The 25,044-nt window shown below is 38.1% G+C and overlaps 1 protein-coding gene across 5 annotated transcripts in view; it reads right to left on the bottom strand.

Moving 5' to 3' along the window:
• ACBD6 (acyl-CoA binding domain containing 6) overlaps nucleotides 1-25,044 on the bottom strand; it is a 247,840-nt gene that overhangs the window by 35,937 nt on the left and 186,859 nt on the right. Inside the window, exon 7 of one of the 5 annotated variants that reach the window (XM_067030839.1) lies at nucleotides 13,437-14,360. The exons of the other annotated variants lie outside the window; for them this stretch is intronic. Coding sequence (XP_066886940.1) covers nucleotides 14,307-14,360 — 54 coding nt within the window. The 3' untranslated portion in view covers nucleotides 13,437-14,306. Of the gene's footprint in view, nucleotides 1-13,436; nucleotides 14,361-25,044 lie in introns of those variants that run through there. 5 annotated transcript variants of the gene reach the window in all.

Genomic DNA, 25,044 nt, shown 5'->3' with positions numbered 1-25,044 from the left:
ATTTTCATTACTCTAGGAGGATCCAAAAAGATCTTGCTGTGATTTATGTCAAAGAGTGTTCTGCCTACGTTTTCCTCTAAGGGTTTTATAGTGTCCGGTCTTACATTTAGGTCTTTAATCCATCTTGAGTTTATTTTTGTGTATGGTGTTAGGGAGTGTTCTAATTTCATTCTTTTACATGTAGCTGTCCAGTTTTCCCAGCACCACTTATTGAAGAGACTGTCTTTTCTCCATTGTATATTCTTTCCTCCTCTGTCATAGATTAGTTGACCACAGCTGTGTGGGTTTATTTCTGGGCTTTCTATCCTGTTCCACTGATGTATATTTCTGTTTTTATGTCAGTACCATACTGTTTTGATTACTGTAGCTTTGTAGTACAGTTTGAAGTCAGGGAGCCTGATTCCTCCAGCTCTGTTTTTCTTTCTCAGGATTACTTTGGCTCTTCGGGGTCTTTTGTGTTTCCGTACAAATTTAAAACTTTTTTGTTCTAGTTCTGTGAAAAATGCTATTGGTAATTTGATAGGGATTGCATTAAATCTGTAGATTGCCTTGGGTAGTATAGTCATTTTCACAGTGTTGATTCTTCCAATCCAAGAACGTGGTATATCTTTCCATCTGAGCAATTATATTTCTTAAGCTGAGAGCAGGTGATCACATTACATGAGCAACACCTAATCAGGATTAAGTACAGGTGAAAAGTAGAATTTAGTAGTTTAGTTGATATGCAGTTAGTATGTGCATGGCCATTATTAAGCCCTCTGTAATTAAGAAAAAATGATTAACTATTATTGTGAATAACTGAGACAGGGTGGTATTATGATTTAAATCAACTACTCTTGGACAAGCCATATCTACCTTTCCCACTTCCTAAAAGCTTAATGTGGCAGTTGGTTCCCAGAAGGTTTTGGGTGTTGTTCTTTCTATTTAATCTCCTGAGAAGAAAAGCAAAAAGCTGCCACAGAGAGCTTATATTCTGGTTCAGATAGGTAGTAAGAAAAAAGTCATGACTTAAGGGCTTTTTAACACCTAGAGAAGCTTGGCAGGGATAACAGCTGGTGGGGGTAGAGAAACAATTTTGAGGCAATACAGTTTAATTAAACTGTTTCCTACCAGGGAATAAGAGTTCTCATTGGTTTTGGAGGTGAGGGGTAGGTGGGTAGGAGGAGATATGAAAGAAGTAATTTTGAGGAACCCTGTGAGTAGGATAGCCTCATCTGAGGTGCAACAGTGCCTATGTTTGGGATGCCCATTAAACATCATAAGGATAATAATAAACTCTAAGAGGAGTAAAAGATGGAAAGCAGCATCAAGAAGTCAGGAAGAGATAATTTTTGCCTACTACTTTTTTGTGTTTTTTGATACAGCCCCTACTTTGCTCCCAGCTCCTCTCTGCCTTGCCCTGCCCTTGAGGTTAAGGGCAGGTAGGAGAAGAGGTCTGAGGCAGCTACAGTAAACAGGATTGAAGAGATGATTATGTGGGGCAGCACAACAGTGTGAAGTTGCACTCTAGAGTATATGGACTTGCCTGACTATGGCCAAGGGGTTTTGAAAGAACTGCACTACCCATTATGGCTTTAGACTCATATCTACTTTACTAGTTTACAGAGTTAATCTGTAAAAGTGTGTGTGTGTGTGTGTGTGTGTGTGTGTGTTTATGGGTACACATATCTGATGGGTCTATACATTCACATTTATAGCTTAAACGCCCGGCAACAGAAAGCAATTTCAGAAAGAGTTTAATCTATTGCAGTTTCAGGACTCTAACTCATGCATCCATCATGCAAGGTTATATTTTTCACAATTATCCATCTTTAGAAACTAGTTCTCTTGCTATTTGTGCATAACTTTCTTGTTTAATCACTGTGTTCATATATACTCAAAGTTCAGTTTCGTTCTATTTGTAATTGCTTATCTTCACGAGAGAGGTGGAAGCATAATTAATTTTAGTCACTTTTACCAATGAATACTAAATCTCTATCTCTACCGCAACTTCCAACTAATTAATTAATTTAAAATGTTTATTGAGCTCCTACTATGGCCCAGGCACTGTTCTAGGTACTGGGAACAAAGAGGTGACAAAAACAGAGAAGGTCTCTCATGTTATAAATCTTACATTCTAGTGATAGGTGAAGTAGTAAGCAAATAAATCTATTCTATAATAGGTAGTGATATGTGCTCTGAAAAAAATAAAGGCATAATAGAGTCTACCATGATGTGGGATGCTATTTTAGATAAAAAGAACAAGGAAGAACTTTATAAGAAGATATATACACACAATTGAGGAGTCTACGGTAGCCATGGAATGCAAGCTGAGCAAATCATAGCCTCCATCATCATCCTGGTCTAAAAGTAAGCAAGTCACTCAAGCCAAATTAATTAGAGTTTTCTCTCAGGATTAAAAAAAAATGGAGCTAGGAGATAGAAGTGTGTATGCAGAGAAGGTCTTTTGCTCTCTGGTCAAAAGAAAATGGTGTAGTGAATAAAGACAGATATGAAAAGATAAAAATTGTTTCATTCCACTTATATGAAGTGCTTAGAGTAATCAAATTCAGAGAGACAGAAATAGAATAGTGGTAACCAGGGGCTGGAGGGAGGGAGGAAGGAATGGGGAGTTATTGTTCAGTGGGTACAGAGTTTCAGTATGGGATGATGAAAACGTTCTGGAGATGGGTAGTTGTGATGGTTGCACACAATGTGAATGTACTTAATGCCACTGACCTGTGCATCTAAAAATGCTTAAAGTAGTTAATTTTCTCATGTATATCTTAACACAATTTTTTAAAAAAGAAAAAAAGTAAAAGATTTGGGCCCAAAACTTATACAAGTAGCACTGTTCTCCACTTTTGAGAGAAAACTGGTCTGTGGTAGGAGAGAATGAAGTATCCACAAAGAAGGAAGTAGTGGTGAAAGACCCAGAGAGAGTGTGTCTCTGGTTCTTGTCATTCCAGCTATGTCCTTGCCTTTCTTGGTTAGGTGAGCCAACAACAAAATACCCTCTAGGCAAATGTGATCTTTTTGTCACTTGCAAACAAGAGTCCTGACTAGTATAGAACTCAAGGTAATTTGTGACCCAAGCCTTGGTCATCTTCCTCCAATTTTGTGACTGCTGATTCCCAGTAAGAATACCTATCTGGACTCCCACAGCTGTAAATGCTCTTCACTCTGCTTGAAAACTATCCTCCAACCTTATAGTGTTTTACTCTTTTCTTCTATTTTAAAATTCAACTTTGATATATTTAACCATTTTAAGTAGACCTATAGTCCCTAAATTTCTTTTATTTGAGCTCAGGAAGAGGAAGCAGGTGGTGCTACACGTGTTGTTTGTGGTGCTGCCTGAGATTTGAGTATTATTGATTGATCCCTGTGTGCTTTATAATTTTAGACTGTAAATTCATTTTAAGTGGGGTTTTATCTGTGAAAAATTCTGTGCTGTATTCTCTGGATTGAGATTCTGTCCCTCCAGAATGATTTTGCTTTTGTTTCTGCCAGACACCACAGAGATAATAGCAGTCTGATATCCCTGTGTTGATCTCTTAGCTTGGGGACTTTTGAACACTTAAGTAGTGTAAATTATTTTTTTTAACATCTTTATAGGAGTATAATTGCTTTACACTGTTGTGTTAGTTACCACTAAATAACAAAGTGAATCAGCTATATATATATTCATCCCCATAGGTCCCCCTCTTGCGTCTCCCTCCCACCCTCCCTATCCCGACCCTCTAGGTCACAAAGAACTGAGCTCATCTCCCTGCACTATGCAGCTGCTTCCCACTAGCTATCTATTTAACATTTGGTAGTGTACATGTGTCAGTGCCACTCTCACTTCGTCTCAGCTTACCCTTCCCCCTCCCCGTGTCCTCAAGTCGATTCTCTACATCTGCGTCTTTATTCCTGTCCTGCCCCCTAGGTACTTTTTTTTTTAGAGTCCATATATATGTGTTAGCATACGGTATTTGTTTTTCTCTTTCTGACTTACTTCACTCTGTATGAGACTCTAGGTTCATCCACCTCACAACAAATAATCCAATTTCTTTTCTTTTTATGGCTGAGTAATATTCCATTGTATATATGTGACACATCTTTATCCATTCATCTGTTCATGGACACTTAGGTTGCTTCCATATCCTGGCTATTGTAAGTAGTGCTGCAATGAACGTTGTGGTACATGACTCTTTTTTTTTTCGGTACACGGGCCTCTCACTGTTGTGGCCTCTCCCATGGCAGAGCACAGGCTCCGGATGCGCAGGCTTAGCGGCCATGGCTCACGGGTCCAGCTGCTCCATGGCATATGGGATCTTCCCAGACCAGGGCACAAACCTGTGTCCCCTGCATCAGCAGGCGGACTCTCAACCACTGCACCACCAGGGAAGCCCAACATGGCTCTTTTTGAATTACAGTTTTCTCAGGGTATATGCCCAGTAGTGGGATTGTGGAGTCGTATGGTAGTTCTATTTGTAGTTTTTTAAGGAACCTCCATACTGTTCTCCATAGTGGCTGTATCAATTTACATTTCCACCAACAGTGCAAGAGTGTTCCCTTTTCTCCACACCCTCTCCAGCATTTATTGTTTCTACATTTTTTGATGATGGCCATTCTGACCGGTGTGAGATGATATCTCATTGTAGATTTGATTTGGATTTCTCTAATGATTAATGATGTTGAGCATTCTTTCATGTGTTTGTTGGACAATCTGTATATCTTCTTGGGAGAAATGTCTATTTAGGTCTTCTGCCCATTTTTGGATTGGGTTGTTTTTTTGATATTGAGCTGCATGAGCTGCTTGTATATTTTGGAGATTAATCCTTCATCAGTTGCTTCATTTGCAAATATTTTCTCCCATTCTAAGGGTTCTCTTTCCACCTTGTTTAGAGTTTCCTTTGCTGTGCAAAAGGTTTTAAGTTTCATTAGGTCCCATTTGTTTATTTTTGTTTTTATTTCCATTTCTCTAGCAGGTGGGTCAAAAAGGACCTTGCTGTGATATATGTCACAGAGTGTTCTGCCTATGTTTTTCTCTAAGACTTTGATAGTGTCTGACCTTACATTTAGGTCTTTAATCCATTTTGAGTTTATTTTTGTGTATGGTGTTAGGAAGTGTTCTAATTTCATACTTTTAAATGTAGCTGTCCAGTTTTCCCAGCACCACTTATTGAAGAGGCTGTCTTTTCTCCATTGTATATTCTTGCCTCCTTTATCAAAGATAAGGTGACCATAAGTGCATGGGTTTTTCTCTGGGCTGTCTATCCTGTTCCATTGATCTATATTTCTGTTTTTGTAGCAGTACCATACTGTCTTGATTACTGTAGCTTTGTCGTATAGTCTTAAGTCAGGGAGCCTGATTCCTTCAGCTCCATTTTTCTTAAGATTGCTTTGGCTATTCGAGGTCTTTTGTGTTTCCATACAAATTGTGAAAATTTTTGTTTTAATTCTGTGAAAAATGCCATTGGTAGTTTGAAAGGGACTGCACTGAATCTGTAGTTTGCTTTGGGTAGTACAGTTATTTTCACAATATTGATTCTTCCAGTCCAAGAACATGGTATTTCTCTCCATCTGTTTGTATCATCTTTAATTTCTTTCATCAGTGTCTTATACTTTTCTGCATACAGGTCTTTTATCTCCTTAGGTAGGTTTATTCCTAGGTATTTTATTCTTTTTGTTGCAGTGGTAAATGGGAGTGTTTCCTTATTTTCTCTTTCAGATTTTTCATCATTAGTGTATAGGAATGCAAGAGATTTCTGTGCATTAATTTTGTATCCTGCTACTTTACCAAATTCATTGATTAGCTCTAGTAGTTTTCTGATAGCATCTTCAGGATTCTCTATGTACAGTATGTCATCTGTAAACAGTGAAAGTTTTACTTTTTTTCTGATATGGATTCCTTTTATTTCTTTTTCATCTATGACTACTGTAGCTAAAACTTCCAAAACTATGCTGAATAATAGTGGTGAGAGTGGGCAACCTTCTCTTGTTCCTGATCTTAGTGGAAATCATTTCAGTGTTTCACCACTGAGAACAATGTTGGCTGTGCATTTGTCATATATGACCTTTATTATGTTGAGGTAAGTTTCCTCTATGCCTACTTTCTGGAGAGTTTTTATCATAAATGGGTGTTGAAATTTGTTGAAAGCTTTTTCTGCATCAATTGAGATTATCATATGCTTTCTATCTTTCAATTTGTTAATATGGTGTATCACATTGATTGATTTGTGTATATGAAAGAAACCTCGCATTCCTGGATTAAACCCCACTTGATCATGGTGTATGATCCTTTTAATGTGCTGCTGGATACTGTTTGCTAGTAGTTTGTTGAGGATTTTTGCATCTGTGTTCCTCAGTGATATTGGCCTGTAGTTTTCTTTTATTGTATGATCTTGTCTGGTTTTGATATCAGGGTGATGGTGGCCTTGTACACTGAGTTTGAGAGTGTTCCGCCTCTGCTATATTTTGGAAGAGTTTGAGAAGGACAGGTGTTAGCTCTTCCGTAAATGTTTGATAAAATTTACCTGTGAATCCATCTGGTCCTGGGCATTTGTATGTTGGAAGATTGTTTTTTTATGGTGATGTAAAATCAGTTTTTTTTTTTTTTTTAATAACATCTTTATTGGAGTATAACTGTTTTACAATGGTGCATTAGTTTCTGCTTTACAACAAAGTGAATCAGTTATACATATACATATGTTCCCATATCTCTTCCCTCTTGCATCTCCCTCCCTCTCACCCTCCCTATCCCACCCCTCTAGGTGGTCACAAAGCACAGAGGTGATCTCCCTGTGCTATGCAGCTGCTTCCCACTAGCTATCTATTTTACATTTGGTAGTGTATATATGTCCATGCCACTCTCTCACTTCATCACAGCTTACCCTTCCCCCTCCCCATATCCTAAAGTCCATGCTTTAGTAGGTGTTTTATTCCTGTCCTACCACTAATCTCATCATGACATTTTTTTTCTTAGATTCCATAAATATGTGTTAGCATATGGTATTGGTTTTTCTCCTTCTCACTTCACTCTGTATGACAGACTCCAGGTCCATCCACCTCATTATAAATAACTCAGTTTCATTTCTTTTTACGGCTGAGTAATATTCCATTGTATATATGTGCCACATCTTCTTTATCCATTCATCTGTTGATGGACACTTAGGTTGCTTCCATGTCCTGGCTATTGTAAATAGAGCTGCAATGAACATTTTGGTACATGACCCCCCCCTTTTTTTTTTCCATTACTCTAGGAGGTGGATCAAAAAATATCTTGTTGTGATTTATGTCAAAGAGTGTTCTTCCTATATTTTCCTCTAAGAGTTTTATAGTGCCTAGTCTTACGTTTAGGTTGCTAATCCATTTTGAGTTTATTTATTTATTTATTTATTTTTTAAACATCTTTATTGGAGTATAACTGTTTTACAATAGTGTGTTAGTTTTTCCTTTACAACAAAGTGAATCAGTTATACATATACATATGTTCCCATATCTCTTCCCTCTTGCATCACCCTCTCTCCCACCCTCCCTATCCCACCCCTCTAGGTGGTCACAAAGCACAGAGGTGATCTCCCTGTGCTATGTGGCAGCTTCCCACTAGCTATCTAATTTACATTTGGTAGTGTATATATGTCCCTGCCACTCTCCCACTTCATCACAGCCCACCTTTCCCCCTCCCCATATCCTCACGTCCATGTATATATGTCCCTGCCACTCTCCCACTTCATCACAGCCCACCCTTCCCCCTCCCCATATCCTCAAGTCCATGCTCTAGTAAGTCTGTGTTTTATTCCTGTCCTACCACTAATCTCTTCATGACATTTTTTTCCCTTAGAGTCCATATATATGTGTTAGCATACGGTATTTGTTTTTCTCCTTCTGACTTACTTCACTCTGTATGACAGACTCCAGGTCCATCTACCTCATTATAAATAACTCAGTTTCATTTCTTTTTATGGCTGAGTAATATTCCATTGTATATATGTGCCACATCTTCTTTATCCATTCATCTGTTGATGGACACTTAGGTTGCTTCCATGTCCTGGCTATTGTAAATAGAGCTGCAATGAACATTTTGGTACATGACCCTTTTTGAATTATGGTTTTCTCAGGGTATATGCCCAGTATTGGGATTGCGGGGTCACATTGTAGTTCTATTTGTAGTTGTCTAAGGAACCTCCATACTGTTCTCCATAGTGGATGTATCAATTTACATTCCCACCAGCAGCGGAAGAGTGTTCCCTTTTCTCCACACCCTCTCCAGCATTTATTGTTTGTAGATTTTTTGATGATGGCCATTCTGACCGGTGTGAGATGATATCTCATTGTAGTTTTGATTTGCATTTCTCTAATGATTAATGATGTTGAGCATTCTTTCATGTGTTTGTTGGCAATCCGTATACCTTCTTTGGAGAAATGTCTGTTTAGTTCTTCTGCCATTTTTGGATTGGGTTGTTTTTCTGTTATTAAGCGGCATGAGTTGCTTATAAATTTTGGAGATTAAACCTTTGTCAGTTGCTTCTTTGCAAATATTTTCTCCCATTCTGAGGGTTGTCTTTTGGTCTTGTTTATGGTATCCTTTGCTGTGCAAAAGCTTTTAAGTTTCATTAGGTCCCATTTGTTTATTTGTGTTTTTATTTCCATTTCTCTAGGAGGTGGGTCAAAAAGGATCTTGCTGTGATTTTTTTTTTTAAACATCTTTATTGGAGTATAACTGTTTTACAATAGTGTGTTAGTTTTTCCTTTACAACAAAGTGAATCAGTTATACATATACATATGTTCCCATATCTCTTCCCTCTTGCATCACCCTCTCTCCCACCCTCCCTATCCCACCCCTCTAGGTGGTCACAAAGCACAGAGGTGATCTCCCTGTGCTATGTGGCAGCTTCCCACTAGCTATCTAATTTACATTTGATAGTGTATATATGTCCATGCCACTCTCTCACTTCGTCACAGCTTACCCTTCCCCCTCCCCATATCCTCAACTCCATGCTCTAGTAAGTCTGTGTTTTATTCTTGTCCTACCACTAATCTCTTCATGACATTTTTTTCCCCCTTAGAGTCCATATATATGTGTTAGCATACGGTATTTGTTTTTCTCCTTCTGACTTACTTCACTCTGTATGACAGACTCCAGGTCTATCCACCTCATTACAAATAACTCAGTTTCATTTCTTTTTATGGCTGAGTAATATTCCATTGTATATATGTGCCACATCTTCTTTATCCATTCATCTGTTGATGGACACTTAGGTTGCTTCCATGTCCTGGCTATTGTAAATAGAGCTGCAATGAACACTTTGGTACATGAGTCTTTTTGAATTATGGTTTTCTCAGGGTATCTGCCCAGTAGTGGGATTGCGGGGTCATATGGTAGTTCTATTTGTAGTTTTTTAAGGAACCTCCATACTGTTCTCCATAGTGGCTGTATCAATTTACATTCCCACCAACAGTGCAAGAGTGTTCCCTTTTCTCCACACCCTCTCCAGCATTTATTGTTTCTAGAGTTTTTGATGATGGCCAATCTGACCGGTGTGAGATGATATCTCATTGTAGTTTTGATTTGCATTTCTCTAATGATTAATGATATTGAGCATTCTTTCATGTGTTTGTTGGCAATCTGAATATCTTCTTTGGAGAAATGTCTATTTAGTTCTGCCCATTTTTGGATTGGGTTGTTTTTTTGTTATTGAGCGGCATGAGTTGCTTTTAAATTTTGGAGATTAATCCTTTGTCAGTTGCTTCATTTGCAACTATTTTCTCCCATTCTGAGGGTTGTCTTTTGGTCTTGTTTATGGTATCCTTTGCTGTGCAAAAGCTTTTAAGTTTCATTAGGTCCCATTTGTTTATTTGTGTTTTTATTTCCATTTCTCTAGGAGGTGGGTCAAAAAGGATCTTGCTGTGATTTGTCGTAGAGTGTTCTGCCTATGTTTTCCTCTAAGAGTTTGATAGTGTCTGGCCTTACATTTAGGTCTTTAATCCATTTTGAGTTTATTTCTGTGTATGGTGTTAGGGAGTGTTCTAATTTCATTCTTTTACGTGTAGCTATCCAGTTTTCCCAGCACCGCTTATTCAAGAGGCTGTCTTTTCTCCATTATATATTCTTGCCTACTTTATCAAAGATAAGGTGACCGTATGTGCATGGGTTTATCTCTGGGCTTTCTATCCTGTTCCATTGATCTATATTTCTGTTTTTGTACCAGTACCATACTGTCTTGATTACTGTAGCTTTGTATAGTCTGAAGCCAGGGAGCCTGATTCCTCCAGCTCCATTTTTCATTCTCAAGATTGCTTTGGCTATTCGGGGTCTTTTGTGTTTCCATACAAATTATGAAATTTTTTGTTCTAGTTCTGTAAAAAATGCCAGTGGTAGTTTGATAGGGATTGCATTGAATCTGTAGATTGCTTTGGGTAGTAGAGTCATTTTCGCAATGTTGATTCTTCCAATCCAGGAATATGGTATATTTCTCCACCTATTTGTATCACCTTTAATTTCTTTCATCAGTGTCTTATAGTTTTCTGCATACAGGTCTTTTGTCTTCTTGGGTACATTTATTCCTTGATATTTTATTCTTTTTGTTGCAGTGGTAAATGGGAGTGTTTTCTTAATTTCACTCTCAGATTTTTCATCATTCATGTATAAGACTGCCAGAGATTTCTGTGCATTAATTTTGTATCCTGCTACTTTACCAAATTCATTGATTGGCTCTAGTAGTTTTCTGGTAGCATCTTTAGGATTCTCTATGTATAGTATTATGTCATCTGCAAACAGTGACAGTGTCACTTCTTTTCTGATTTGGATTCCTTTTATTTCTTTTTCTTCTCTGATTGCTGTGGCTAGAACTTCCAAAACTATGTTGAATAAGAGTGGTGAGAGTGGGCAACCTTGTCTTGTTCCTGATCTTAGTGGAAATGGTTTCAGTTTTTCACCATTGAGGATGATGTTGGCTCTGGGTTTGTCATATATGGCCTTTATTATGTTGAGGAAAGTTCCCTGTATGCCTACTTTCTGCAGGGTTTTTATCATAAATGAGTGTTGAATTTTGTCAAAAGCTTTCTCTGCATCTATTGAGATGATCATATGTTTTTTCTCCTTCAGTTTGTTGATATGGTGTATCACATTGATTGATTTGTGTATATTGAAGAATCCTTGCATTCCTGGAATAAACCCAACTTGATCATGGTGTATGATCCTTTTAATGTGCTATTGGATTCTGTTTGCTAGTATTTTGTTGAGGATTTTTGCATCTATGTTCATCAGTGATATTGGCCTGTAGTTTTCTTGCTTTGTGACGTCTTTGTCTGGTTTTGGTATCAGGGTGATGTTGGCCTCATAAAATGAGTTTGGGAGTGTTCCTCCCTCTGCTGTCTTTTGGAAGAGTGTGAGAAGGATAGGTGTTACCTCTTCTCTAAATGTTTGATAGAATTTGCCTGTGAAGCCATCTGGTCCTGGGCTTTTGTTTGTTGGAAGATTTTAAATCACAGTTTAATTTCAGTGCTTGTGATTGGTCTGTTTATATTTTCTTTTTCTTCCTGGTTCAGTCTTGGAAGGTTGTGCTTTTCTAAGAATTTGTCCATTTCTTCCAGGTTGTCCATTTTATTGGCATACTGTTGTTTGTAGTAAATTCTCATGATCCTTTGTATTTCTGCAGTGTCAGTTGCTACTTCCTTTCCATTTCTAATTGTACTGATTTGAGTCTTCTCCCTTTTTTCTTGATGTATTTGGCTAATGGTTTATCAATTTTGTTTATCTTCTCAGAGAACCAGCTTTTAGTTTTATTGATCTTTGCTATTGTTTCCCTCATTTCTTTTTCATTATTTCTGATCTGATCTTCAGGATTTCTTTCCTTCTGTTAACTTTGGGGTTTTTTGGTTCTTCATCTAATTGCTATAGGTGTAAGTTTAGGTTGTTTATTTGAGATTTTTCTTGTTTCTTATGGTAGGTTTGTATTGCTACAAACTTCCCTTTAGAACTGCTTTTCCTTTATCCCATAGGGTTTGGGCCATCGTTTTTTCATTGTCATTTGTTTCTAGGTATTTTTTTTTTTTTATTTCCTCTTTGATTTCTTCAGTGATCACTTCGTTATTAAGTATTGTTTAGCCTCCATGTGTTTGTATTTTTTACAGATCTTTTCCTGTAATTGATATCTAGTCTCATAGCATTGTGGTCAGAAAAGATACTTGATACATTTTCAATTTTCTTAAATTTACCAAGGCTTGATTTGTGACCCAAGATGTGATCCTGGAGAATGTTCCATGAGCACTTGAGGAGAAAGTGTATCCTCTTGTTTTTGGATGGAATGTCCTATAAATATCAATTAAGTCCACCTTGTTTAATGTATCATTTAAAGCTTGTGTATCCTTATTTATTTTCGTTTTGGTTGATCTGTACATTGTTGAAAGTGGGGTGTTAAAATCCCCTGCTATTATTGTGTTACTCTTGATTTCCCCTTTTATGGCTGTCAGCATTTGCCTTATGTATTGAGGTGCTCCTACGTTGGGTGCATGAGTATTTACATTGTTATATCTTCTTCTTGGATTGATCCCTTGATCATTATGTAGTGTCCTTCTTTGTCTCTTGTAATAGTCTTTATTTTAAAGCCTATTTTTTTCTGATATGAGAAATTGCTACTCCAGCTTTCGTTTGATTTCCATTTGCATGGAATATCTTTTTCCATCCCCTCACTTTTAGTCTATACGTGTCCCTAGGTCTGAAGTGGGTCTCTTGTAGACAGCATATACACAGATCTTGTTTTTGTATCCATTCAGCCAGTCTAGGTCCTTTGCTTGGAGCATTTAATCCATTTACATTTAAGGTAATTACCAACATGTATGTTCCTATTACCATTTTCTTAATTGTTTTGGGTTTGTTATTGTAGGTCTTTTCCTTCTTTTGTGTTTTCTGCCTAGAGAAGTTCCTTTAGCATTTGTTGTAAAACTGGTTTGGTGGTGCTTCTCTCAGCTTTTGCTTGTTTGCAAAGGTTTTAATTTCTCCATCAAATCTGAATGAGATCCTTGCTGGGTAGAGTAATCTTGGTTGTAGGTTTCACCCTTCATCACTTTAAATATGCCCTGCCACTCCCGTCTGGCTTGCATAGTTTCTGCTGAAAGATCAGTTGTTAACCTTATGAGGATTCCCTTGTATGTTATTTGTTGCTTTTCCATTGTTGCTTTTAATATTTTTTCTTTGTATTTAATTTTTGATAGTTTGATTACTATGTGTCTTGGCATATTTTTCCTTGGATTTATCCTGTATGGGACTCTGAGCTTCCTGGACTTGATTGACTATTTCCTTTCCCATATTAGGGAAGTATTCAACTCTAATCTCTTCAAATATTTTCTCATTCCCTTTCTTTTTCTCTTCTTCTTCTGGGGCCCCTATAATTTGAATGTTGGTGCATTTACTGTTGTTGCAGAGTTCTCAGTGACTGTCCTCAATTCTTTTCATTCTTTTTTCTTTATTCTGCTCTGTGGTAGTTATTTCCACTATTTTATCTTCAAGGTCACTTATCTGTTCTTCTGCCTCAGTTATTCTGCTATTGATTCCTTCTAGAGAATTTTAAATTTCATTTATTGTGTTGTTCATCATTGTTTGTTTGCTCTTTAGTTATTCCGGGTCCTTGTTAAATGTTTCTTGTATTTTCTCCATTCTGTTTCCAAGATTTTGGATCATCTTTACTATCATTACTCTCAATTCTTTTTCAGGTATGCTATTTCCTCTTCATTTGTTTGGTGGGTTTTTACCTTGCTCCTTCATCTCCTGCATATTTCTCTGTCTTCTCATTTTGCTTAACTTACTGTGTTTGGGGTCTCCTTTTCGCTGGCAGCAGGTGCGTAGTTCCCGTTGTTTTTGGTGTCTTCCCCCAGTGGGTAAGGTTGGTTTAGTGGGTTGTGTAGTCTTCCTGGTGGAGGGGACTGGTACCTGTGTTCTGGTGGATGAGACTGGATCTTGTCTTTCTGACGGGCAAAACCACATCCAGTGGTGTGTTTTGGGGTGTCAGCACTGGAGCTTGCTGGTTGTTGAGTGGAGCTGTTTCTTAGCGTTGAGACAGAGATCTGTGGGAGAGCTGTTGCCAATTCATATTACGTGGGCCAGGAGGTCTCTGGTGGTCCAATGTCCTGAACTTGGCTCTCCCACCTCAGAGGCTCAGTCCTGACACCAGCTGGAGCACCAAGACACTGTCAGCCACACGGCGTAGACAAATGTGGTAAAAATCTGACTGGTGTCTTGGACTTCTCTTTGCTGGGAGATTTTTCCGAGCCAGGTTCCCTTTGTCAGAATCACAGGAAGCCAAAATGCTGAGACACCCGAGTTTTGCAGTGAAGACAGTGCTTATTCACAAGGCAGCCAAGGAGAAGACAGGAGAACAAATCTCAAATCTGGCTCCTGAAAGACAAGGGGCTAGCGTATTTATGGGATAAAGAATAATGTAGCAAGGCTGTCTGAGGTGTAGTGAGTGTAGGGAGTATGGGGAACATGGGGAAAGGTGATTGGGTAAGGTGTGGTAGGTGTGGTAATCCAATAGTGTAAATTTTAAAAGGGCAAACCTCTCTCGATCCCACCTCCCACTCCTGGGATTGGAGTACAGGCCAAGAAAAACTCTCCATGTCAACTCTGTGTTGGTGGGCAGAGTTTTAAAGTCTACTTCTTCCTGATGGTGGTTGCTGTTTTTAGAGACATCTCTACCTCATGGGTACTGAGACTGGCCAATCCTTCCTTTCAGAGCAGCCAAGTGTTGGTTTAAACTTACCATTTTCTTTTTAAAGCTTTGGGCTTATTAAAAATGTAAGGCTTACTATCGTAGTTTGTTTCTTAACTGTGTTTGTTTTGGCCCTCAGAGAACTACCCTGCATTTTTGTAAGCTCTGCTATGCATTTCAAGGTATTTTATTCTGTATTTCTGGGTATTTTGTAGTGGGAGAATCTTCAGATTATTTAGTCTGGAATCTTCTAAGAAAAGGAAATCCCCTCAGTCTTTAAGATTCAGCTCATCTTCTTTAGGAAACCTCCTCGACTCCTTAGGTGGGGTTAGGGGCCCCTCTTTTCTACCACTGCAGCATAGCTTACACTATATGTACTTATCTGTCTCTTCCATTAAGACTGTAAACTTCTTGTATGCAAGTACTATGTCTTTCATCCAGTGCCCATCACAGTGTCTTGCATAACATGTGTGCTCAATAAATGTTCATGAAATGAGAGAATGAATATATTACTTTAATCTTTCCTTATTGGTTTATTCTTTAATCTCTTCACTGACCTTTTCTCTTTTATCTGAACTTAAAAAAGAAGTCCCTACATATTTACTCCAGTGTAGAGCATAATGCCAGATATAATAATCTTACAAGGGCCCAAACAGTCATGAACAGGAGACTCAGTTTACAGTTAACTCAGTGAAAAATCACGATTACTTTTCAGTTTGACTTTCAGATTCCTTCTTCTCCTATGTGAAGAGCACAAGTTGGTCTCTGTTGCATTTATATAGATTATTTCTTTCCCCACATGTATTCTACACTAATCCTTTCTTGCTTTCTTATTTTTGATCATTATCTCCATTTTATTAATAATTATTTTCTTTAAGGACTAAGTTTTCTTCTCTTCAGATTGGGCATGCTATCAAATATACGTATGTACATATATATTTAAATTTTATCTACTATTATTTTTTAATTGAAGTATAGTTGATTTACAATGTTGTATTAATTTCTGCTGTACAGCAAAATGATTCAGTTTTACATACATATATATGTATACACACATTATTTTTAAAAATATTTTCCATTATGGTTTATCATAGGATATTGAATATAGTTCTCTGTTCTATACAGTAGGACTCTGTTGTCCACCCATTCTATATATAAAAGCTTACACCTGCTCATGCCAACCTCCCACTCCCTCCCTCCCCAAACCCCCTCCCCACTGGCAACCACCGGTCTGTTCTCTACGTCCATGATTCTGTTTCTGTTTCATAGATAGGTTTATTTGTGTCATATTTCAGATTCCACACATAAGTGATATCATATGGTATTTGTCTTTCTCTTTCTGACTTAGTTCACTTAGTATGATAATCTCTAGTTGCATCCATGTTGCTATAAACAGCATTATTTCATTCTTTTTTATGGCTGAGCAGTATTCCATTGTATGTATGCACCACATCTTCTGTATCCATTCATCTGTAGATGCACACTTAGGTTGTTTCCATGTCTTGGCTATTGTGAACAGTGCTGCTATGAACATTGGGGTGCATGTATCTTTTTGAATTATAGTTTTGCCTGGATACGTGCCCAGTACTGGGATTGCTGGATCATATGGTAATTCTTAGTTTTCTGAGGAATGACCATACTGTTTTTCATGGTGGCTGTGCCAACTTACATCCCCACCAACAGTGTAGGAGGGTTCCCTTTTCTCTACACCCTCTCCAGCATTTGTTATTTGTAGACTTTTTTTTTTTTTTTTTTTTTTTGTGGTATGCGGGCCTCTCACTGTTGTGGCCTCTCCCGTTGCGGAGCACAGGCTCCGGACGCACAGGCTCCGCGGCCATGGCTCACGGGCTTAGTTGCTCCGCGGCATGTGGGATCTTCCCGGACCAGGGCACGAACCCGTGTCTCCTGCATCCGCAGGCGGATTCTCAACCACTGCGCCACCAGGGAAGCCCATATTTGTAGACTTTTTAATGATGCCCATTCTGACTGGTGTGAGGTGGCACCTCCTTGTAGGTGTGATTTGAATTTCTCTAATAATTAGCAATGTTGAGCATATTTTCACGTGCCTATTGGACATCTGTATTTCTTCTTTGGAGAAATGTCTGTTTAGGTATTCTGCCCATTTTTCAATTGGGTTGTTGTTCTTTTGTTGTTGAGCTATATGAGCTGTTTGTATATTTTGGAAATTAAGCTCTTGTCAGTTGCATCATTTGCAAATATCTTCTCCCATCCTGTATTGTCTTTTCATTTTGCTTATGGTTTCATTTGCTGTGCAGAAGCTTTTAAGTTTAATTTGGTCCCATTTGTTAATTTTTGTTTTTATTTCTACTGCCTTGGGAGACTGACCTAAGAAAACCTTGGTACCGTTTTATGTCAGAGAATGTTTTGCCTATGATCTCTTCTAGTAGTTTTATGGTGTCATGTCTTATGTTAAAGTCCTTAAGCCATTTTGAGTTTATTTTTGTGTATGGTGTGAGGGTGTGTTCTAACTTCATTGATTTACATGTGGCTGTTCAACTTTCCCAACACCACTTGCTGAAGAGACTTTTCCCCATTGTATATTCTTGACTCCTTTGTCGAAGATTAATTGACCATAGGTGTGTGGGTTTATTTCTGGGCTCTTTATTCTGTTCCATTGATACATATGTCTGTTTTTGTGCCCATACCATGCTGTTTTGATTACTGTAGCTTTGCAGTATTGTCTGACATTTGGGAGTGTTAGGCTTCCTACTTGGTTCTTTTTCTTCAGGATGGCTTTGGCAATTCTGGTATTTTATGGTTCCATATGAATTTTAGGATTATTCTAGTTCTGTGAAAAATGTCATGGGTAATTTGATAGGGATTGCATTAAATCTGTAGATTGCTTTGGGTAGTATGGCCATTTTAACAATTAGAAGTATTTTTAAAAATTCTACCAAATGAAGTATTGATAAAAATATTATTAAGTCACTGATAATATTCCTGTTTTCTGTGCATAAAACTCTGTATCAGCCAAGTCCTAGTTTTTTTTTTTCTACTGTTAAATGCATTTTGTCAAGCTGAATCAGGAGCCTCATTTCCAAGTCCAGATCTGTCTGTCTATCTATCCATACACACACATACATATTTTAGTCATGGAAACAACATGCTTCCTAGATGTTCTCTGTGAGCAGAAAATTCTCCTGAGTGTCACTGGGTTTCCTTTTCTTTTCTATGAGCATAGTTACATTGATACTCTAATTCAGATCTGATCTACCATCTCTACCAATGTTACTTCTAAACGTTCAGTATGCAGCATGAACCATTAAAAGAGTAATAATAGAGCTGCACAGAAGGGATAGATTTTCCAATGTGACTAATGAGATTTTGTTCTTCTCCAGTAATTTTGATATTTAGAATATAAATTCTATTTTAGTATTATTTCAAGTGAATATATGTAAGGGAGGCACTCAAAATAGGTTGTGAGAAATTAAAAGTAGTAATAAAAATTCTGAGTTAGCAATATAATTTTAGATAATTTTTAATATTTCTAAGCTTGGAATGTATTGCTCCTCCTAATTTGTGAGATCTGTGACTCTGTTAGAATATGATTAAACTACTCTGACAATTTAGATGTTTGCAAACTACACTTCATTTAACTTGCACCTTTAGAGAGTGAAAAACCTGTCAGCAGTCTTTTTTCTTTTTGTGCGGTACGCAGGCCTCTCACTGTTGTGGCCTCTCCCATTGCGGAGCGCAGGCTCAGCGGCCATGGCTCACAGGCCCAGCCGCGCTGTGGCATGTGGGGTCTTCCTGGACCGGGGCACGAACCCATGTCCCCTGCATCGGCAGGCGGACTCTCAACCACTGCACCACCAGGGAAGCCTCTGTCAGCAGTTTTTAAAAATAACTGGAACATTACTCTTTGAGCATGTGAACATTAAAAACACCACCCTTATTAACTTTCCAAGGTATCTTACTTCTCCTTTTCACTCTACATGGAGAAGATGGGAGATGATTTAACCTCTTCTTGATGATTCAGAGTTATCATAAACTGCTGATGTCTCTCAATGTCTTGCACCAAGTAAATGTCTGGGCATATGAGTAAACAAAAACATTTATTTACATGCTACACTATGAATGATGCCTTCACAGGGCATCAAGCTATGTAAAGCTCTTTGATCTTCCACTAAATGGCCCCAGACTACTTTTGCTTATTACTGAGTTTTATTTATTTATTTAAAGCTTTTCCTTAGTCATCGGATTATCCAATATCCTTTATTACTGTCAGTGCACCTAGACTCCTGATATTTTCTACTTCTGCTGAGGGATGGAAATCAGACAAGTGAGTTTCTTAAGTTGTGTCTAAAATTAGGAATAGTCTCTGAGCCATGGTCTATAATGGTCTCACAACATGATCTGCTGTATTTTAACACAGATCTGTGTATTTTATCTTGGTTTTGGGCTATATTCTCCATCAGTGATTTTCAATGTATGTATATTTTTTACACTACAGAAGCTTTTGTTCATTGGAATCTGGAGTGACAAGTAATTGAGGCAAATATGAAGGTGGTACTGCTTTGACTGAGAAGGGGAGCAACCTGGAGCTGTTCCGCTGCACACTTGGCATTCTTGCTTCTCTACCAGAAGGGGTTCCCACTGTGCAGAGTTTGATCACTTTCTAGAGACTTGAGGAGGCTGAGTAATAAGGCTCTGGTTAAGTTATATGTCACTGCTCTTATAACCTGCTCTCTTTCTGTCTCTGGACACCCATCTAATCCACCACAAAACAGGGAAACACGATAAGAAATAACTGAAAGGAAAACAACCAAAGGCAGCACTTATTGATTACTCATTCCTTCTAAGGCAACAAAGCAGATTCACATTTACACAAATGTTCTCAAGAACAAGTTTGCCAGTATTTCCCTGGTGGCCCAAAGGTTAAGACTCCATGGTCCCAATGCAGGGGGCCTGGGTTCGATCCCTGATCAAGGAACTAGATCCCGCATGCCACAACTAAAAGATTCCACATGCAGCAACTAAAGATCCTGCATGTGGCAACGAAGATCCTGTGTGCCACAACTAAGACACAGCGTGGACAAATAAATATTTAAAAAAAAAAAAAAAAAACAAGTTTGCTTTAGGAACTGAAGCTAAGATGACTTCATTGACTTCAACATGTTATTAAAATTGCTGGAGAGAGGAATTGGAGTAAAGTAGGCACAGTATAAGTGAGCGGCTGAAACTAAAGGATGGATAATGTATGTGCTATGCCCACAAGGTGGTCTTCTTAGGTTCATCTAGTCATTCAGACTCATAAGACTACTACTGAACACACTTGGCATCAGTTTACTCAGAAGGATTTCAGACAGAAACGATTCAGAACTTGCCATCAGGGCAGTGTCAGACTGGAGTTCTTGCAGTAATTCATGTGACAGCTTGTCCAGCCATCCACATGCTATCTTCTCTCTAGGAGATACAGCTCAGGGGTGAAGAGATCCATATTGTTAGATGTGGGTCTATCTTGGTTTGGAGTACCTGCTGCTTTATAGGAGCCATTGTATCTTGTAACAGTAGCTTCTAGGGTCACACAATGGATATCCCAATTATAAGAAACTCAGGACAGTCCAAAGTGCAGTGTCACCATCAGGAATTTATCATTCCTTTGCAGTTCCTTCCATTCCAGATACAACTTACCAATCAGGAGGTCATTTTTATCTTAAGTAATGTTGCTTAGTAATATAAGTAACATCCTTAACCTCATCATGTTACCAGGGAACTTAAGTCATTTTTACCTAAGGCCAGCTTTTCATCCAGCAGGGCAAGTTGTAATTAATCTCATAACATGGTTATTAAACTCATATAGCCAGATTTCCTATCTAGAAGTTTAATTTGAAATACTTTGAGATCTCACTGGACTTTACCACTTTGATTATGAGAAGTTCTTCCATGGCAAATGTTCTCTCTTACTATTTTTATTTTCTTCTTGCCTAAGTTCTTTGAATTGGTCTACAATATTATATTTTACTACATCTGATTGTTTAAATCAGGAGGATCTGATAGAATAAACCTAAATAATATTAAACAATACTAATAAAGCTAACTTATCTAGAAGAATAAATGCATCAAGATACTTAAGAAAATGGGGGCCTAGCAATTTCACTTCTGGGAATTTATCCCCCAAGGAACATGGTCCCAGCCCCAAGTTTTCATGTCATTTGGCTCTACTATTTATCTAGCTTCTCAACTCAGAAATGTTGAGTTCCATCCTTGATTTCTCTGTTTCATCGTCTGCATCTATTCCATAAGCAATCCTATGGGTTCTACTTCTAAAATACATATATGTCTTCACTTCTCTTCATCCCCATTGCTACCACCTGTTATGAACTGTGTTCCCCCAAAAGACATGTTGAAATCCTAACTCCCAGCACCTCAGAATATGACCTTATTTGGAAATAGATTAGAGTGATGCATCCATAAGCCAAGGAATACCAAGAATTGTTGGCAAACACTAGAAGCTCTAAGCGGCAAGGAAGGATTCTCCCCTATAGGTTTCAGAGGGAGAGTGACTGTACTGACAATACATTTCTGTTGTTTTAGGCCACCCAGTTTGTGGCACTTTGTTATGCCAGTTCTAGGAAACACATACACCCTCTCAGTACAAACCTCCATCATTTCTTACCTGGACTGATGCAGTGACTTCATATTTGTCCCCCTCCTCCCCTCTCCCACTGTCAGCCTACTCCAATCTATTCTTCAGACAGCAGTGAGAGTAGCCTTTTCAAAAGTTAAATTAGATCATGTCATTGGTTTAATGCCCTTCAATGACTTCCTATTGCTCTAAGAATAAAGTCCCAAATGCTTGTTGTGGCCTAGGACAACAGTTCTCCACCTTTTTAGTCTCAGGACCCCTTTACAATAAGTCTTCAAAATTACTGAGGACCTCAAAGAGTTTTTGTTTATGTAGTTTAAATCTATCAGTACTTACCATATTAGAAATTAAAGTTGAGAAATTTTTAAAACCATTACATGTTACTCTAAGTAACTTAACTTCAAAAATGAAAATAAATATATTTTCCAAAAGGTGAGAAAGCATAGAAGAGTGGCATTACTTTACATTTTTGCAAATCTCTTTAAAGTCTGGCTAAACAGAAAATAACTGGATATTCGCTTCTAGTTCTGCATTCAATCTTTTGTGATACATGTCATGTGGCCTCTGGAAAATGCCACTGAATGCTCATGTGAGTGTGAAAAAGAGTACATAATAATGTCTTAAAATTATTATGAAATAGTAATGAATTTATGGACCCCCTGAAAATATCACAAAGACCCCCAGGGGCTCCCAGTCCATACATTGAGAACCACTGGGCTAGGAAACCCTGCAACATTTAACCCCACCTAACTTTGTAATCTGAGCTCATAAAATGTTGTTCTTCCTGCTTTTCACATGGCTGGCTCCTACCTCATCCTTCAAGTCCCAGCCTGTCATCTATGTAGAGAAAGTCCTCTTGAACTATTTGCTTCAAAGACGTCACCTCCTACTGTCATTCTTTAGTTCAATCCCCTCATTGTTTCTTCACTAGCATTTATTACAATTTGTAGTTAAAGGATGTATTTATTTTTCATTTGACTATACGCTCCATAAGGTTAGGAACCATGTGTGACTTTTTGACTGTTATACTCCTAGCACCTTGCATAGAGTCCGATACACAGGAAGCACTAAAACATTTTACTGAGTGAATGAATAAATGAATCATGGATTTGTACAAATATTTATCTGCCAAGGATGTTCACTGCTTACATTCACTCATTAACAGTTATTTCCTGAGTACCTACTGTGTGCCAGGCACTGTTCTAAGTGCAATAAACAGACAAAAATCTCTACCCTAGTTTTGGAGGAGGGGGATATAGAAAATTAAGTTAAGTCAAATACATAATATGTTAGATGATGATAAATGCTACAGAGAAAAAGCAGAAAAGAATGAGGAATGCTGGAGGCAGGGTAGAATGAGTTTCAACTTAAAATAAGGTAGTCAGTGTAGGCCTTATTGGAAAGATTACTGAGAGTCAAAAACCTGAAGGAGGTGAGAGAACAAGCTGTATGAATATTTGGGGGAAAAGCAATAGAGGGAGCAAGATGAGCAAGTACCCAGGCCCTGAGATGGTTATGTGCCTGGCATGTTTCAGGAACCAAAAAGAGGCAAGTGTATGGCTGGGGCCAAGTGAGCAAGTTAGATTGGTCATAGAAGATGACTATGAGAGGTCTCAGGGTCAGATGGCATAGGGCCTTGTAAGCCATTGTAAGGATTTTGGCTTTTATTCTGAATTCAATGGGAGGTTGCCAGAAGGTTTTGAGCAGAGTAACTTGACTTCATTTATGTGTTAAGAGGATCACTCTGGCTGCCAGGTTGAGAACAGACTGAAAGGTAGCTTATTTCAACCATCCAGATAAGATATGGTGGGGACTTGGGCCAAAGTGCTAGCAGAAGATAAGGTGAGAAGTAGTTAGATTCTGGACATATTATGAAGGTAGAAGTAATAGAATTTGCTGATAGATTAGATATTCATGTAAGAAAAAGAGAAGAGGTTAAGGATTCCACCAAGAATGTGGCTTCAGCAACAAGGATATAATTGCCATTAACTAAGATGAAAAAGACTTGGGGAGAAGCAGGTTTTGTGGGTAAGGTCACAAGTTGGGTTTTGGACATAATAATAGTTTGGGATCTCTATCAGACAGATACAAGAGAGAGGTCAAGCAGGCAGTTAGATATATGGATCTGAAGTTGAGAAGAGAGGTATGGGCTGGAGGTATAAACTTGAGATCCAAAGGCAGATATTTAAAGCCCAGAGACGGGAAGAAATCACCAAAGGGTTGAGTATAGAAAAAAGAATAGATCGGATGATTGAACTCTGGGGCATTTCAAGACAGGAGGACAAGAAAAGGAGCAAGCAAAAGGGACTGAGAAAGAACTACTGATGAAGAGTGAGCAAAAGGGACCAAGAAGGCCAGTAAGGTAGTAAGAAAATCAATGTCCTAGAACACAAGAGAATAAAGTATTCAAAGAAAAAGTAATCCATTGTACCAAATGCTGCTGATGGGTCAGGTATGGTAAGGACTGAAAAGCGGTCACTAGATTTAGCAAAATAGAAGTTACTGACGTTCTGATAAGACCAGAAAGAATGACAGAAGTGAACAACTAATTCACGTGGGTTCAAGAAATAATGGGGAAGGAGGAATTAAGAGTATAAACAACTCTTTCACGGAATTTTGCTGTAAAGAGGAGTGAAATGGGGCAGCAGTCTGACAGTTAAGTGGGGTGGAGAGACAGCAGCATATTTATATCTGAGGGAACCTATACAGAAGACGGAACACTGATAATGCAAAAAAGGATACATGCAATAAGATCTTTCAGTAGGATGGCACCTCATTAGCAGAGGGGCTAGCCTTAGAAGCAAAGATAGTTCACACATATTCATAGGAGGGAACGTGGGCTATGTAAGTACAGATGCAGGCAGGTAGATAGATAAGATGGTAGAACTTGTGGACATTCTTTTTTAATGACTCTTGTTTCACTTCAGTTAAACGGGAAGGAAGGTCATCAGCAGAGGATGAGGAAGGAGGTGTTTGAATTTTGAGGAGAGAAGAGAACATATGAAAAAGTCATCTAACAGAGGGAAGATATAATGGAGTAGGAAAATGTAGTGTCACTGCTGGGCAGCACTGAAGGTCCACATGAGATTAGTGGTTCTAAGCCTGAAGTGAGCATAGTTATGTATTTTTCTCCTGTCATGTGTAGCTGCATGGGTACAGACATGGCAGAGTAGAAGAATTAATTTTAACACCTATTTTCTGAAAGCCTACTATATATCAGGGACATAGTGATAAATAAACCAGTTATAATCTTTGACTTCATGGCGTTTACAATCTAGCTTATATACTGCAAAAGAGAACAACCTAAACATCTAAACAGTGGAATGGCTACAGTATAATATACTTATAGGATGGAATACTAGGCAGCCATCCTAGAAATTGTGCTGAAGAAGAATATCTGATATGCATATGAAAAGATATTCATGATAAGTAAATAAAGTAGGATATAAAACTATGTACAGTATGATCCCATTTTTGTTTTTAAAATGTATTATCTACCTATAGAAAAAGATAAGGACAGCATCCAAAGTGATAACAAGGGTTATCTCAAGGGTAAGACTATGGACGACTGAAACCTTTTTCTTTATACTTATTATTTGTATTTTGTAAAAGTTTCTAAAATACATTGATATCACTTTAAAATAAGAAAAAGTTACTGTTCATTTGTACTCTCTCTGAATCTGAATACCATCTATACATTTACAAACATTTTTCAGTGATTATTACTTGGCTATTGCCAATAAATACTGATCAAACCAATT

The sequence above is a fragment of the Kogia breviceps genome, chromosome 1 (genome assembly GCF_026419965.1).
Source record: "Kogia breviceps isolate mKogBre1 chromosome 1, mKogBre1 haplotype 1, whole genome shotgun sequence".
Taxonomy (NCBI): Eukaryota; Metazoa; Chordata; class Mammalia; order Artiodactyla; family Physeteridae; genus Kogia; species Kogia breviceps.
This window is presented reverse-complemented; position numbering and strand designations above follow the sequence as displayed.